Here is a 17,110-nt window from a genome sequence, read left to right on the forward strand (position 1 = left end):
CCAATATTCTTGCCTGGGAAATTCCATGGACAGAGGAGCCTGGCAGGCTTCAACTCAAAGACAGAGTCAGGCACGACTGAGCGACTAAGCGTAGGAAATGTTGACATGCAACCAAATTTAACAATCTAAGTTTGGATGAACAAACAGTCCAGTCAGACTGTCAGGCCCAGTTCAATCACTTCCTTGTAGAATCAGTTTTCAGATGGGAACCAGTCAGGCAAAGCTGGGATTGGTCAGTGGTTTTGGCTGTACACAGGAGGGCTGGACCACATTAGGTGAAATAGGGTCTTGTTATCTGGAGATGAAGGATGGCTTCAGACACTTGTGTGTGGTTGCCAAGCTCACAAGGGGTGATGGCTCTGTGATAAGATAGGAGTCCTGCTGCTCAAATATTAATCTAGGTATTACTGCGAAGCCATTCTGCAGATGTAATTCAAACCACTCACTGTGGACTCTGAACAAGGAATTTTCTTGGATGATCTGGGTGGGCCTGAATCAGGTGAAAGTTCTTAAAGCAGGGCTTACACAAGAGAGGATTTTCACCTGAACCCGAGGAGTTCTTTTCTGATCATGCTCTCTTCTGCCTGGCCAGCCTATGGACTCTGTCATGCCCCACAATCATAGGAGCCAATTCCTTGTGATGAATCTCAATATGGTGTATGTATCTTCTACTTGGAGAAGGAAACGGCAACCCACTCCAGTATTTTTGCCTGGAGAATTCCATGGACAGAGGAGCCTGGTGAGGCTACAGTCCATGGGGTCAGAGTCAGACACGACTGAGTAACACTATCTTCTGGTTCTGCTTCTTGGGTTGAGAGATGAGCAATGAACAAGAATGTCCACAAGGGGGCCTCGCTGGGTTCAGTTCAGTCAGTCGTTTGACTTTGCGACCACGTGGACAGGCCTCCCTGTCCATCACCAACTCCCAGAGTTTACTGGGTGATCCCCTTCTCCCTCACCCCACCCCCTGCCTTCAGTCTTTCCCAGTATCAGGGTCTTTTCAATGGGTCAGTTCTTTGTATCAGGTCAGCATCAGTCCTTCCAATGAATATTCAGGGCTGATTTCCTTTAGGATGGACTGGTTGGCTTTCCTTGCAGTGCAAGGGACTCTCGCCAGAGTATTAAAACACAATTCAAGGGATTTGTATCAAGTCAGGGGAAGAAACTAAAATGCTAGTGTAACACCAGACCTCAAGGGGCAGAGGGCAGAGCAGCTACAGTATTCTCACCTCTCGCTGGTGCTCATCCATTACTCCAGACGGTGCTTTCTGCAACACTAGCACTTCATACCTGCAGTACCCGAAGCAGTGGGTATCTGCGACATGGAGCTTCTGAGCATTTGAGATCAGGCAGACGAAAATAAGGAATGAATTAAATTTTAACTTATTTAGCTGTCCTTGAGGCACCCTGTGAGAGCTCTGCATTTTTCTCTCCCAAACAAGAAGTTTGGTCCTGAAGTCGGGCCCTGCATCCTGGCACCGACCCGCCGCTGCTGCAGGGCACCGGTTGACCCCTCTCTCACCTTTTCCCCAACATGCCCTCCCCCAAGGACTTATACAACGTCCTCCACAAACTCCTGTTCCTTCTATCATGACACTTCTATCTGGTTCTTGTAGAGGTGATTCCTGAATACCCAAGATGTGAGGACAGACTCAGAGACCACTTCATACACATAGGGCATAAGTTTATGGGTCACTCAGGCCTTTTTATTTTGCACATGAACCCACTGGACACTTCAGAGATGACAATCTAGATACACATGGCTCTGAATACTTGGTGGAAGTGAGGTGAGAACAATGATTTGGGCCAAGTACGTGATGACAGAGCTAGGGTTTCCAGCAGGGCTCCAGAGGGTCAGGCGTGGCTTCTGCAGGTCTAAGGAAGCGGTGGGGACGTCACAGGACGAGGAGAGGGCAGGTAACTACCAGAGGCCCCTGTGGGCAGCAGCGGGGGCCTCACACTGCCCGGTGACATGAGACGCAGGTCTAAGGAGCCAACGAGTGACTGCAGGGGCTCGCCCGCCCACAGCTTACTTGGCGAGCGGGTTTCTGAAGCTCCTGCCGGCAAACTTGGCCTTGCTGCCCAGTTCCTCTTCAATTCTTAGGAAGCAGGAAGAGAGATGGGGAGAGAAAGACAGACGTCAAACTTCAATGCAGTAAATTTTCCCACCCAGAGAGATGGTCAAGGACACACTTGTTAAGAACTTCGGGACTCAACCCTCGTTCAGTCTGCCCAACTAATCCCTAAACTTGAACTTCTTGGAGTTGCCAGGAATAGAAAATATGGGCTCTTCTCATGCACCTGGTCTCCTTCCTTCCCCGCCTTCCTAATGTAAGAAATGGTAGGACTGTGATTTCTTAGAATACTTAAAGAAAAAAAAAAAAAGATTTTTAAAATGAAAGGATAACCCAGTTTCTTGAACCAATAAGTGGTACAGGGCAAAAGGGTGGGGGCACTCATCAGCGTGAACTGTTTGGATCCTGATGTCAAAAAAAGAAATGGTCACTTTGCAACAAGAGAGGAGACAGACTAGATGAACAGACCCGATGTTGGCACTAAGAAATTACCACTAATCGTGGGAACCATCATGGTAGAGTGGTTATGTTAAAAAACAAAAGTAAATCTTTATCTGAAATATACACAAGTGAAATCATAAAATGCCTGGAATTTGCTTTAAGATTTGTCAGAAAAGGGTGTAGACACAGAACACGGAGGAATATGAACAGCGGGTACATGCACATGATGGAGAGGGAGTACAGTCTACTATTCACTTATATTTTATGTGCTTGGCATTTTCCAGGATGAAGTTTTAAAGATGGGGTAATGTGGGAGGACTTATGAAATGGATGTTCCTCTTCCCTTCAAGACTAGAAGAAAAGAACAGAAGGGCAGGTCTTCCTGTGTTTATAGGCAAAGCTTCCCAAGGACAAAAAAGGGAGAGACTAGAGTGTCCGAAGGCGCCAAACACTGGAAACCCTGCAGTTTACCCTTTGGCAATTTTTCTTCCTCTCCCTGAGCTCTGTTATCCTGTCCACAAAACAAGGCTGTGAAGTGAGACAATCACTAAGGCCCCCTTGTAGCCCCCCTAAATTCTAGGATTCAATTGTCTGGAGGGGAGCGGTTCCCTCTCCCCCCAGCAGCCACCAGGCAGGTAGTGCGGAGCAGGCCTGCTCCAGGGGAGGGCTGTCAGGTGCCTGACTGGCCCCAGCCTAACACCACTGGGGCCGGGCGCCTGCCCCACCTCGTACGGCCGAGCACAGCCTGGGGCTCCTCCCGGAGATCAAGCCCACACTCAGCGCTGGCAGCCTCTTACCTGAGGATCTGGTTGTACTTGGCCAAGCGCTCGGATCGGCATGGGGCACCAGTCTTGATCTGTAAGCAGAAAACAAAGGCCACAGCTGCTTACAGTGGACACTGAATCCTCTTGGACGCTTTGGGCAGGGGCAGGGTGCCAGGCAAAGACAGCAAGGCCTTAAGCAGGCTCTCTGACCTAGGAAGGGGGGGTAAAAGGGGCACCCAGGACTCCATTCTCTCCACCCCCACCCCAGGTCTGTGTTCAGGAGAGAAGCGAGGCCCGCCCTTCGTGTCAGGGAGCTCCTTACCTGCCCCGTGCACAGCCCCACCACCAGGTCAGCAATGAAGGTGTCCTCAGTCTCCCCGGAGCGATGCGACACCATGACGCCCCACCCGTTGGACTGGGCCAGCTTGCACCTAGGAGCCAGAGAAAACCAGATGGCATGGTTCCGCGGCTCAGGCACCGCAGCCCCTCCTGGCCTCCCGAGCCCTCAACTGCTGGGAAAAGGATAACCCTCGACCTCCCCTGAAGGCCCAAGGATGTTCTCTGCCCTGTAGTCACATTTGGAAAACAAGTGGGTTCAGCCTCCTTGAGAGAGGTGTGTGCATGCCCGGACTGACATTCTCTGTGTGATATGGAATAGTGGGTGCACGGACACCCAGTGGTCAGGACCAGGCCACAAGGGCCAAATGTCCCAGGCCCCTGGGGGCCATTGCTAACTTTAAATGTCACCTGTAGTTCCAATCAGAAGACCCTCCCCACCACCAGGTTCAGGCCCCTCTCTTCACAAGAGCTGCCCCCAGAGGGAGGGCACTCACGCCTGCAGGGACTCGGTAACAGAGCCGATCTGGTTCACTTTGAGCAGGAGGCAGTTGCACGATTTCTCGCTCACGGCCTTGGCGATCCGCTTGGGGTTGGTCACCGTGAGGTCGTCCCCGACCACCTGGATCCCCGCGCTGGCAGTGAACTTCTGCCAAGCTTCCCAGTCATCCTGGTCAAAGGGGTCCTCGATAGACACCACTGAGAAGAGTAGAATGTGTTTTATCAGGGTGGCCTCCCAGGCTGCTGACCACCAACGCCGCTGGAGTCCCCCTCCCCTGAACTGAGGCTCACCTGGCCTCGCCCCTCTCACCTGCAGACAGCCCATCCCTAAAGCAAGTCCTGGAAGGAGTCCGCCCTACCCAGCCCTCCTGTGACAGGGAGCACAGTAATTGCAATCCTGCAATCCCATGGTTGTGGAGGCAGAAAACCTACTGCCCGGGGGGTTCTCAGTTTAGTGCCACCGAGGGTAAGAACAGGGCTGTGGACCCAGAGGGGTGACTCTGGGGTTTGCGTTCCAGCCCCATCTCCACCAAGGTGCTCAATGTTAATGCGGGCACTCAGAGGCACTGCCTGGTGTGAACACCTGTGCCACTGTTGGCTGAGCGCCCCTGGGCAAGTTCTAACCCACTCTCTGCCTCACTGTCCCCTCTCCCGTGCGCATCAGGTAACACAGAGCCTAGAGGAGTGCCTGGCAGTCCCAGTTTTCAAAGGTCCTTGCCTAACATCTGCTCATTCACGAGGCTGTTCTGACAGTGACACAAGGTGCTCACACGTCACCACCGCAGGCCGGCAATACCCGCCACTCACACCCGCAGCCGCCTTGGAACACTCACCTGGGTAGTCCCTGATGAAGGACTTGTACAGGTTGGCCAGCTCGTCGGGTGTGATGTACCTGTTGGGGTCATCAGGCGACTTGAAGTCCAGGTCATACTTGCCCGACCTATAGAACTCAGAGGCAGCTACGTCCATGCCGATGACGACCTTGTCACTATAGCCAGCCTTGCCGATGGCATTCTTCAGCAGCTCCAGGGCTGGAAAGAGATGGTGGTGATGACTTTGGAGACCAGGCCAGCTCTGCCCAGTGGGAACCGTAACAGAGGGAGGATAAGGTACTCTGGCCCCAGCCACCAGTCTCAAGATTCCAGGAACCTTTTTATGTTCTGGGGCAAGAAACCTTTGCTCAGGGCCACGAGTGCATGGCCAAGTTGGAAACTGATTCTCAGAGGCTTTTTCACTGACAAATGCTCCCAAATTTAGCACCAAAGAACAGCTGTGCTGGCCAAGATACAGTTACAGTGACCAGCTGAGATCAGCTGTCCCAAAGAACAGGCTTTAAATAGAGCCAAGACAGAGGATAAGATGGTTAGACAGCATCACTGACTAAATGGACATGAATCTGAGCTAACTCCAGGAGAGGGTGAAGGATAGGAACCCTGGAATGCTGTAGTCCACAGGATCGAAGAGTCAAGACACGATTTAAGTGACTGAACAAGAGGCTGCGATCCAAGAGGGAGCCCAGCGGACTGACAGGGAGCCCCATGCCGAGGCCCTGCCACTAGGCTCTGCTGTCCGGGTCCAGGCTCAGGGTCAGCCTCACTCAGAAGCACTGCCTGCAGGGAAACTGACCAAGACACTGGCTACTGTTGAACAGCAAAGGTGCCCAAGATTCAAACCACGTGAAAGGGCCGGTTTTTTATAAGTTAACATAGTCGAATGTCAGCTATTGTGTATGACTGACCCAAAGGTCAGGATAGACATTTCCTTTCACTAACCGTCCCTGAAGCCCATGATATATGCTTGGAACCCTAGATTTTATGGTCGGGGGTGGGGCGTGGAGGGGGCCCACGGTGCCCAGGGTTGGGGCTCCCTTGGAGTCACTACCTTCTTTGTTTTCCAGGATGTTGGGGGCAAAGCCGCCCTCGTCTCCCACATTGGTGGCGTCCTTCCCGTATTTCTCCTTGATGACGTTCTTCAGGTTGTGGTAAACCTCTGCTCCAATGCGCATGGCCTCCCGGAAGTTTTCGGCCCCAACAGGAAGGATCATAAACTCCTGCATGGCCAGCTTGTTGCCAGCGTGAGAGCCACCGTTGATGACGTTGAAAGCCTGTGGGGGGAGAGAGGAGTGTAGCTTCTGGCCTGGAGGGTCTCCCCACCCCCAGCAGCCCCCCAGTGCCCAGCTCCACATGGAGCCCGTGCATCACTGCACTGCAGCCACCACCACAGGTGCACACAACCCAACAAGTACAGAGGCCCTCTCCCATCGACAATTGAGGAGACGGGTGCTCAAGGTCACTGTCAGCCGGTGCTGGCAGAGTCGTCTGCAGCCGAGACTCCCAGAGCCTGCTCGTACCCTCGTGCTGGAGGATCACATATGGATGAGCTGGAGAGGTGGGAGGTCTCGGGTCCCCACGAGAAAGCAAACACCCCCTCCTCCACACACGGGAAGCTCAAACCAGCCACTCACTGGAACTGGCAGGATGACCTCAGCATTGCCAGCCAAGTCGGCGATGTGGCGGTAAAGGGGCACCCCCTTCTCCACGGCACCAGCCTTGCAGACAGCCAGGGACACACCCAGGATGGCATTTGCACCAAACTTGGCTGGAACAGAACAGAGTTAAATGAAGGCATGTCTTACCCACCAGCCTTCCTCCAGCTGGCTTTCCTGCCTGGACCACCACTGTGTGCGCCCTGGATTGTATTCTGAACCTCTTCTCTATCACACCAGAAATGCAACAGCCTACTTCCCACATACACTCATCTGCTCTTTCCCCAAAAGAGAAAGCCCTTTCTTTGGTCTATGGAACTCTAGAAAGTTCTGCAAGTTGCTGGACTATCTGAAGCACGGCCTCTTCTGAGTAACCCTCCACACCTGCTGCTGTCAGCTGGCTGTACTCCTGATATTTAAAAACGTAATTTATGAACGTGAGGCAAGGACCACAGGTATCTGGTCATATAACTTATTATTAGGGACGACATGACCTCTCCCCAAGGGACTTAAAGAGTCTTCAGGAGAAGCTACGACCTTCCTGGCGAAGATTCCACTCTGGCCACTCACACTTATTTTCTGTGCCGTCCATCTCTATCATCAGCTTGTCGATCTTCTCCTGCTCCACGACATTCAGCTTCTGCAGGGAGAAGGGAGGGTGAGCTGCTTGGAGGGAATGGTGCTTCTACCCACACGCCCTGGGCCCTCCTGTCACAGAGCCACCAGCCTTGGGAACTGTGCAAAGCCCAGGTCGGTTTTGTGCTTATCCATGTCAGGGGAAAACAGACACAACACTGCCCTTCACAGGCTTTAAGAGCATCACGTACTTCTCCCAGCATTGTGACTTTGGGGGCCGGAGAACAACAGAACTCATTGTTCTTTATTTGAAGAGCTGTGCTAATCAAAGTCAGTTTCTGCTGTCACTCAGCTGTCCTCAGTGAGGACGTCTGAATATCTGATGGGAGATACAAGATTTGTAGGTAGTCCACAAGGCCAAAAAATAATAATCATCATCATCTTTATTTAATGTTTTAGGCCAGGTTGTGTGTGGCATGTGGGATCTTAGTTCCCTGACCAGGGATCAAACCTAGGCCCCCTGCATTGGGAGTGTGAAGTCTTAATCACTGGACTGCCAGGGAAGTCCCCAAAATGTTTGATAACTGACCAAAATGAATACTTTTAGTGAGAGTATAAAGTAACCAAATTGGCATCTTAAAAACTGGCTCAAAGTAATGAAATAAAAGTCAACATTACTTTAAAAACTTCCCAACAGCAAATTATTTATCATCTTTCTCATTAAAAAACTAAAATACAAAAAGAAAACAAAAATCTCTTTAAGTCCATCACACCGTGTTAACACTTCGGCATCTTTTAACTTTCGTGTCAAGGCAACTTTGGGTAAAGTTCGAGGTCACCCCAGCAGATGGCTTGGGGCCAACACTCACCAGGAGTAACCAACAAAAGAAAATGTCCAGGAAAGCCCTGCTCACAGTCAGCCGTGCCAGCTGAGGGCACCGAGGCACAACGAAGAACAGGGGTGTGCAGAGGGGGCCAGGAGGCTGGGATGGCAGAGCAGTGATGGAAACTCTGCCTAGGGACCAATCACAGCAGGTCACGTGGGCTGGCCACAGCAGGCAAGCTGGGAATAGAACCAGCAGAGCTGCCACTTGCCATGGGCACAGAGTGGACCTGGGAGAGGGACCACGCCAAGGAGGACACATGAGGCCAGGCTCAGCCATAGGAGACTGGGAGGGAGGGGCTGGAGGAAGGACAAAATCGACAAAAAACAGCTGAGCAGGTTGGGCTGTGAGGTCCCCAGCCCCACTTCCTCTACAGCGGCTCCACTTATATCTGTTTGCCATATTGAGGCTCCAAATAGGATTTTATTTAACAAGAGTTCTGCTGTTTAAACATATAGTAAGTAATTCCACAGCTCATGAAAAATGAGTCAGTTGCCATGGGTACTACATTCAACACCCCTGGGAGCCACCCTTAAAATCTGGATCTTAACTCCCCAGAGGTTAAGATCACTGCTGGGAAACATCAAGGCTCTTGGAGCCTCCCGTCCCTCGGATCCAGTTCCATGCTCTGTTAGACATGGCCACGCAGGCAGAGGGCGGGTCAGCAAAGGCCAAGTAACTCGCATGCACGACAGGGAATCCCACCAGCTTCTTTAGCTCTCAGAATAAGCTCTTCCTTAAACAGGAAAGCCCCCCGGCCTGGACTGGGCGGCGCTCTGATAGCATTAATATACATTAGTCATCAGGAGGCAGGTCCTACCTTGCTAACCAGGGCAGGCGCAATAGTTTTATTGATGTGCTCAACAGCCTTTGAGACACCTAGAAGGAATAATCAAATCAAATTACCGATGCTGATGAGAGAGGCTTGAGCAGCACTGCTGGAGAACCGCTCACCATATTCACCCAGATATTCAGAGCCCACCAGAGACCTTCAACGGGACCCCTGGCCCTCTCCCCCCGGAATCGGAGGGCTTTCTGGCCCAGTCTGAGTGCTCTTACCTAGGACCCCCACGGGTTAGAGCCACACAAAAAGCCGCCAAACAGACTGTCTGGAGGGAGGTTAGTTGGCAAGACCATGCACTGGACAGGCCAACTGCAGAGGCTAAAGGACGCCCCGTGTATTACCTGTGTGCACAAGGCTGGTGCCAGGAACTCGTTAATATACTTAACGGGTCTGGAGACACCTGACCAGCAGAGATTGACAGAGAAGGAAAAAAGAAAGACTCAGAAGAGAACAGGTTTGTGAAGGACGCCGAGTGAGAGAAAGAGAGGAACAGGACAGGAAGGTGGGGAGAAGGCGGTGGGGACCATGCATTCGTCCTCATCATAACTGAGGTGGGGCGCTCCTCCTGCCGTGGGCAGGCGTCCACCTGGGCTGCCAGTGAGACCCCTCAGGAGAGCTCTTTCCAGAAGCTGCCCTCCTGCAGTGGAGCCACTGTGACCTGGCCCTGTGTCCCCCTCAACCTGACCTCGCTCGCTGTTGCCCCTCTGATGCAGTGTTCCTCATCGCCCTCCCCTGGAAAGTTGGCAGCCCACTCGTGCCCTCGGGAGGGCCACAAACTGTGACGCAGCCTGTGCTCCTGCCTTCTCTCCAGAACCAATTCCCATCCCCGGGTGACACCGCTCCGTGGAGAGTGCAGTCCAGCCCCGTCTGCTTTCCTGTGGCCTGGCCTCGGGGGTTCTATCTGCAGAAAGGTGAACATGTGCACACAGACCACTGGAGGCCAGCTCTGCCAGAGAGACAACAACTGATCTATCCATGATGAGTTGGAAGCCTCCAAGCCCTGAGACCACACCCCGGGAAGAGGCCTGCAGGCCGGGAAGGCCCTCAGAGCCCTCCTGGAGGACAAAGGCTTCTCCTGGGCACTAGCTAACGTGTCTTCTTCTCCCTCATTCCCTGGCCCAACCAGGAGTTCTTCACAGACTGGAGACAAATCACAGGAGAAAGAATGTGAAAATGCCTGCCTTGGGTTACAGGCTCAGGGACCCTGGCATCATGCTCGCCGTCCACACCCTGGGCCAATCAGAGGTCTCCTGCCCTCAGATGCAAGCTGCAGGGAGGAGGGAGGTGGGTCTGCACTCACCTTTCCCCATGTAGCGCGTCTTATCATTGTCCCGGAGCTCCAGGGCCTCATAGATTCCAGTTGAGGCGCCACTGGGCACAGCAGCTCTGAAGAGACCTGGATGTTGAGAGAGGAAGGAGAGAAAAATGTTTACTAATGATTAAGCAATAGCTCCTAGATCCCTCCCAGCACAGAGGGCATCTGCCCTCAGGAAATGGTCACCTCCTTCCAACATCGGGGAGACTAAGATGGCTGTTCCTCCTGCCTCCTGTGCTTTTGACTTTATACCGAAGACACTACAGCAGAGCTAATGAATTTCCCTAGTTTAAAGATAAAGGTCTAGAGCAGAGCTTCTCCAGTTTTAATGTGTGCACACAGCACCTGTGGGTTAAAATCCAGATCCTGAGACATGACAGGACATTTGAGTCCACATCCCTAAAAGCTCCCAGGTGGTGCCCTGCAGCTGGTCCATGGACCACCCCCAGCCACACAGTCCAACAGAAACACCATGAATCCACTTGTGGGATTTATCATGTTCTAGGAGCTAGTAACCCACGGAAACACCAAGCTATTTTAGACAGTCGGGCTAGAGAGCACTGTTGCTAAGCTTCCCTTAGACAACTGAGATCGGGTTGCTACCTTTCACGTCTAGAAGGTGATGGTTCAAGAGGAATCACTACAGCTCATGTGCCTCAGCTTAGGCAGCAGTGAATGCTATTTGGAGGTTCTCTGCCTAACAGGACAGGTTGGAAGAGAAAAGGAATAAGGACAACAAAGGCGCAGAGTTAATCACACAAGAACCCAATCACAGTCCTGCAGATACAGAAACCGGCCGCCTGGCTAAGCCTAGAGTGTGGAGCAGAAAGTGGCAGCTGTCCTTGGAGGACAGACGGTGTCTGGAAAGGTACCGCAGAGATCCGGTTACATGGGGCAGACAGGGTGAGGGGAGCAGGAAGTGCAAGCAGCCTCTCGAATCTCCTTGAAATTGTCAGGGACTTCCCCTCTGAGAACTGGGGGGTGTGGGGATGTGAAGGCAACTCAACTCAAGAGGAAAAAACCCAACCACGTATCTCAGTCACGCTTGGTTATGTGCTTGTGTTACCACATGACTGTGTGAGCAGTGGGCCACACGTTCTTTGTATCCAGGCCCTGGCTTTCTCTATATCCATCAGCTCTGGACGAGGTGAAGAAGCGATGGAAGAATGACCCTAAGGTCAGCTATGGACTTTGGCTGATAACGTGTCAATGCAGGCTTGACTCTAACAAAGGTTAGTCTAGGTAAAGAAGGTCAATTATGGACTTTGGGTGATAACGTGTCAATGCAGGTTTGACTCTAACTACTGCTCAGGTGAGAGTGTTGATAGTGGGGATGGGGGGTAGATGGGAACACTACTTTCCACTTGATTTTGCTGCGAACCTAAAACTGGCCTAAAAATAAATTCTAAGAAAGAAGTGATGAAAGGTTCTTAACAAATTTATGATTTTCTGGCGCTTTTTTTCTTCCTGAAAAGGATTAAGACACATAAGAGAAAGTTCCATTCATTTAAATGTTAAAAGACATTAATTTTAGTCATTTTAAAGAGTTTCAAAGAAAATGCCTCCCTCTCAACAATCTTCTAGCATCCTGGGTCTTTTTTCGTCGTTCAAAGTCCGTTAATTTCCAAGTGGAAAGTTCCACTCTCTAAGTGAACCAATCTCATAAACTGAAAGGAAATTCTTGCAGTCTGAGAATCCACAAGGCACATGCCCAGAAGGAATGGTGTTCTCATGGCAACCCCTACAGTAACCACAGGTAGGCTTCTGCTGGATAAATCTAGACTTGAGGGGCCTTCACTTTCTGGGCAAGGGGGAAGGCAGGACAGGAAGGGATGGGCTGGAGGTTCCTCTGCCAGGCCTGTGATTCAGACCATGACTCAGCTCTGACTGGCAGGTTCCTTTCCAACTTCACACACTTGGGCCATTTAGAAAATGGCTGAGATGTTGCTGGAGGTAACACAGCGGCTAGGGAAGCACCAGATTTTCTTAAAGTAAAAAAGATTAAGGAGGGGAGATTTTAAGGGGGACCCATCCTATTCTTTTCAAATGTGGGCAAATTTTTCCTATGTGGACTTATAGCCAGGTAAAAATACCAGCCTCTGGAATGTCCCAACACTCCCAAGTAAAAACTGTCCCTGATCCTCTAAGAGTGATCTCTGGAAGCAGAGCTAAGAGCGCTATATATACCCTTATACTCCCCTAATCTCTTTCCTTTTCAAGGAAGATCGATCCTATCGCACTGTACCTACTTATTTGGTCACAACAAGCTGTGAGGCAAACGAGTGACAGGCCCTTTTAGGGACAAGGTATCACCTTACCTCCCTACCTCAGTAACCTTGGAGCTGACCTGTGTCCTTCTCTACATACCAAGAAGCACAAGGGCCTCTGGCCTCCCAACCTCGGAGCACAGCCTACCAGCATGTGCAGATCAGAAAGAAAGGCTTTCAAGACCACAAGCTGTTTCTTGCCTAAGGCTCTGTCATTTAAAGCTTTAAATGGAATGTGGTGCCAAGGATTATAGAATCAAAAGCAGCACATACCTTTCGCCGTGAAGAGATCAACTTCAACAGTGGGATTCCCACGAGAGTCAAAGATCTCTCTGGCGTGGACCTTGAGGATGGACATGGTGAATTTCTGCAGGGAAACACAGTTCACATTTTCCATGAACCATAACAAAGGCTCAACTCGTTATTCAAGAGGTCACATCTGAGGATTCCTAGACTAGGAAAGAGTGCATATAACTAAAAATTAATGTAGGAAGGGTGACTAGAAAATGCCTGCTGGAAAGCAGTGGGAATTGTTCCTAAAAAGTTGGTGGGGGGCAGCTCTGAAAGGCCCTACTAGTTCAGGGCTGGTCCTGCAAGCAAAGAAAGCCTGACCACGTGTGTGCTGGTGGGATTTAAAAAAAAAAAAAAAAACTACAGGAGGAAAATCTGGTTTGTAGCAGAACAGTGAATTAAAAGCTAGAAACACAATTCATTAGGTAATTTGAAGCAGCAGGAGGATATTTAATAGGTCGGTATAGGATAATCAGAAATTATGAGTTTGGAAAGGAGGAGTGAGCCTCTTGGTCGGTGTGCTGTGAGCTTTGCCAATTTCTGAGCCTTTCAAACCTCACAGTGCTTGGGTCTTTAGCAAGACAGGGCACAAAAATAACATTATCTAATTAGTGTTTCTTTCAATGGGCATTTCACCCCATCTAAAAATCTTAATTATGAAAGTCATGAATTGTACCTAGAAAAATGATTCTTTGAGCACCAGGATATGCCAAGAGAAGTTTCCTTCGAAAACACCTTAAAAAAAGGTGGGGGTTGCAGCTACAAAGAGTAAATATCAAGAGCTAAAAAGAAAAAAAAGTCCTCCTTTTCTTGCTTTCCCTCCCAGAGGCTCTCCAAGAAATAAACTAATTGAACAACTTGTAAGACAGAGGTAGACACCTAGTCACTGCTCAGAAGCCATTATCTAACTGGGCCCTCCTCCAGTATCTTCTCTGGAATGTTCTGAAGCAGCAAACGGCATCTTTTTAAGTTTCAAAATTAGACATGAAATCACGTGTGTGGCTTTGTCTTTGTAACAATGGAGTTTTTATTCATTAGCCAATAAAAAGACATCTAGTTTTTAATCTCCTATCTTACAAAAAGGTAAATTTGCTTAAATTTTTTTTCATTTTAAAATTCTAGTTAAAAAAAAATAAAAAAATAAGATTCTAGTTAACTTTGGGGTTTGGGAAATCCTACCTGTGTAACATTTATCACTGCCAAAAAGTTCCCTTAGGCCATTTCCAGTCACTGTCCCCTCATCCTCAGGCCAACCACTGATTTACTTTACAGATTTTAGATACACTTTCAAACACATCTTCATTTCACTACCTCATCACACAGTTGTAAGATTTCATTTTTGGCTTCCTTTTAGTGATATAAAACAAAGTAATCAACTTATTTCATGATGTAAAAATAAAATTCAATTTATCTTTAAATGGCTAGGAAAACTTTTCTCCTAAGTCATTAAAATGCTATGAGCACAGAGAGAGGGGAAGGTGGGTCTGACTGGGAGCCTGCACGGCTTTTTACCGGCCTAGACTGAACCCCATACCAGGGGCAGCATGGGCAGACCGGGCAGCCGGGGCCTACACGTGCCCCGGAAACAGGTCAATCGGCTGCCCACACCGCTCAAGGGGAAGACCACATTGCAGAGGAAGCAGCGAAGAGGAAGATTTCGTAAAATACATCCTTTTTATGTCAGACCAGGGGTTGACTGTTGGTGGCCAGCCCGGGGAGCCGAGAGCGGCTCGTGCCCGACCTGGGCGAGGTCGCCGGGAGGGCTTTCCAATGACTCCCCGGCTCCGCTGCAGTCTCTTCCAGCACAAGCGCCTTCTGAACCCACATTAGTCCCTGCTCATTCCGCAGCAGCGACGGGCTGGACACCCAGGCGCCAGGCTGGGGGCCACCAGCGGGAGGTAGGGGCGCGGGGCCCGGAGCGGGGAGTTGCAGCTTCGCGGGAATCTCTCCTTTCCCGGCCCCTTTGTCAATTTTCGGAAGGGCCTGGCTTTAACGAGCACGCAGTTTGGACCTGGAGCGCTTCCCAAATCTTCTACCCTCGCCTCCTGTTGTCTTGGTGACCGCGTGCTGTACCCCTGGTCTCCCGGGACAGTTACGCGGCCCCGTAACCCATAATCTCAGGCTGAGCTGCACTTTCCCCTCCGGAGAAACCGGGCGCTGTGCCCCATTGTCGAGCCGCGACTCTGGCCAGGGAGGCCAGTCGCAAGCGCGGACTCATCCCTTCCCCATCCCAGCCGAACCTCCCACCCGCAGTCTGACCGGCAGGAGCGCCCGCGGGCCCTGGGGACCCACGCGCCTCCCGCCCGGGAGCTTTCTCGGTAGCCCTTCCTCGAGTTCTCACCCTGCCGCCGGAGGTCGCCGCCCGAGAGAGAAGCAGAGGGTGCTGCAGACACCGAGGATGAGCGATAAGTCGCAACGTCCGAGCGCTCCGAGTACCCCGAGCTCTTCTCCCCGCCGCTGGCCAGGACTTCCTGCCTAGCCCGGAGGGGACCACGCCCACTTCCCGCCCCTCAGGCCCGCCCCCTCCGAGACGCCTTGCCATTGGCCCAGCGCGCCGTCACTCGGTCTCTCGTCCGAGGGAAGGGCGGAGCTGTGGCCGCTGCGGATGGTTAGAGGGGGCGACATACCAGGGAGGTGGGGCGGGACTGGGCTGGGCCGTCCCCGGTGCCCCCGCAAATGGGTGGGGGTATGGACGAGTCCCAGTCCCCCTTCGCTCCACGTCGGGCTGAGGGCCCCTTCCCCCCCGCGCCGGCGGAGCGGAATCTGTGGCTCTGGGAGCGGAATCTGTGGCTCTGGGGCCCCCGGGGAGAGGAGGGGCGGGGCGGCGCAGCCGGCATGAGGACTCCGGGTTCCGTCACGTACTCCGAGTCCCGCACGCACGCAGCGTCCCTCCGGCGCCGCACGTCCGGCCCACGACCTTGGTGACGACCTTCGCGGCCGGTCCTTTCTGGCCGCCCCACCCCTCTCCCCGGTGCGCTGTGCTGGAGACCCCAGTGGCAGGGGGACGTTGCCGGCCGCGTGCGCCTACCCAGCTCCCCGGCCGCCGAGCCGGGAGCATGGCCACGTGCGCTCACCCGCGCCTGCGCCCTGCGTTCCCGGCCGCCCGCCAAGGTGACACGGTCCCTTTGTCCTTGTGCGTCGGTCACACATGAGTTATTAGGCCAAGATAGAGGAAAGGATTTTGAGCACTTCCTATGGCCCAGGCACTCCTCCATGTGCGTGCCCAGGGTTGGTTCATTCTGAGGCTCTTGTTAATGTTGCATCTTAAAATGAGGCCCCATCCCTCCCTTTCTCATCCATGTGAACCATACTTGTCCTGGCTTGTGTGTGTGTATGTGTGTGTGTGTTAGTCGCTCAGTCGTGTCCGACTCTTTGCGACCACCATGAACTGTAGCCCACCAGGCTCCTCTGTCCATGGAATTTTCCGGGCAAGGATACTGGAATGGGTTGCTATTTGCTTCTCTAGGGTATCTTCCCAACCCAGGGATAGAACTGGGATCTCCTGCATTGCTCGCGGATCCTTTACCGTCTGAGCTGCTAGGGGAGCCCTGGTTTGGCAGTGGAATTTCACACAGATCCTGGGGGATTTCTCAAAGTTCAAAATAGGCAATATTCCTCAGTGGTCTGACGAATGAAAAATAGACAACAGTAGATGTAGTTGTTTTACCCTGTGCTGAAGAAAGAACTGATTCCCGTTTTAAATCTGTTCTTCAGTACATCCCCCCCCACCCCCACCCCAAACACTCACACTCGAGGGAGGGCTTCATTTTCCAATAAGAATTATTTGTACTTTCTTAGCGCTCCTCTTGGTCTGTAATTCAGAGAGCTAAAACCGTGTCATACATCTTCAGGTTTAATACATTGCATAGAGAGATCAAAGTGTGTATTCAAATTATTATTTCTTCTTGTCAGCTGCAAAACCTGCTTTTCTTCCTTAATCACTAGCTTTGGATAAAGCTGAAGGCCTACTGACTAAGAAGAAAGAACTTTAGGGTTAAATCCAGCAAAAAAAGCAACAAGGAAATTGTAAAATGTTTGCCAGAGAATTATATGAATTTTGCAAGCAGAGTTTGTGATTTCCCCAACAATACACTGATGTTTCAGACTGCTTAAAACCAAGATCCCAGCCCCATGACTCAGCAGCTAAATCAACAGTCACCATCTCCTGAACCTTAAGAGTTCTACAGAAATCAGACACTTACAGCTCTTATTTTCAGAGCAATTCTAAGGTGTGGCCCTGAAAGGGCTCCAGAACAATCTCATTTTCTGTTAAAATGGTTAGAGAAAGATAGAAAGACATGGCTCTTATGACAGCTTCCTGGCCACAATCA

General features: G+C 51.4%; 1 protein-coding gene across 1 annotated transcript; it reads right to left on the reverse strand.

Annotated features, from left to right (window-relative positions):
* Positions 1–1,680: 1,680 nt before the first annotated feature.
* On the reverse strand, positions 1,681–15,277 carry ENO1 (enolase 1). Its single transcript, XM_043486140.1, has 12 exons — positions 15,121–15,277; positions 12,762–12,855; positions 10,207–10,302; positions 8,883–8,941; positions 7,173–7,242; positions 6,582–6,715; positions 5,999–6,221; positions 4,951–5,148; positions 4,114–4,315; positions 3,603–3,711; positions 3,314–3,372; positions 1,681–2,099 (listed from the first exon to the last, which is right to left on the reverse strand). Exons 2-12 carry the CDS (start codon positions 12,844–12,846, stop codon positions 2,030–2,032), a joined length of 1,305 nt encoding a protein of 434 aa, XP_043342075.1. The 5' UTR covers positions 12,847–12,855; positions 15,121–15,277; the 3' UTR covers positions 1,681–2,029.
* Positions 15,278–17,110: the final 1,833 nt, after the last annotated feature.

Source organism: Cervus canadensis, chromosome 13, assembly GCF_019320065.1.
Source record: "Cervus canadensis isolate Bull #8, Minnesota chromosome 13, ASM1932006v1, whole genome shotgun sequence".
In the NCBI taxonomy this organism is placed as follows: Eukaryota; Metazoa; Chordata; class Mammalia; order Artiodactyla; family Cervidae; genus Cervus; species Cervus canadensis.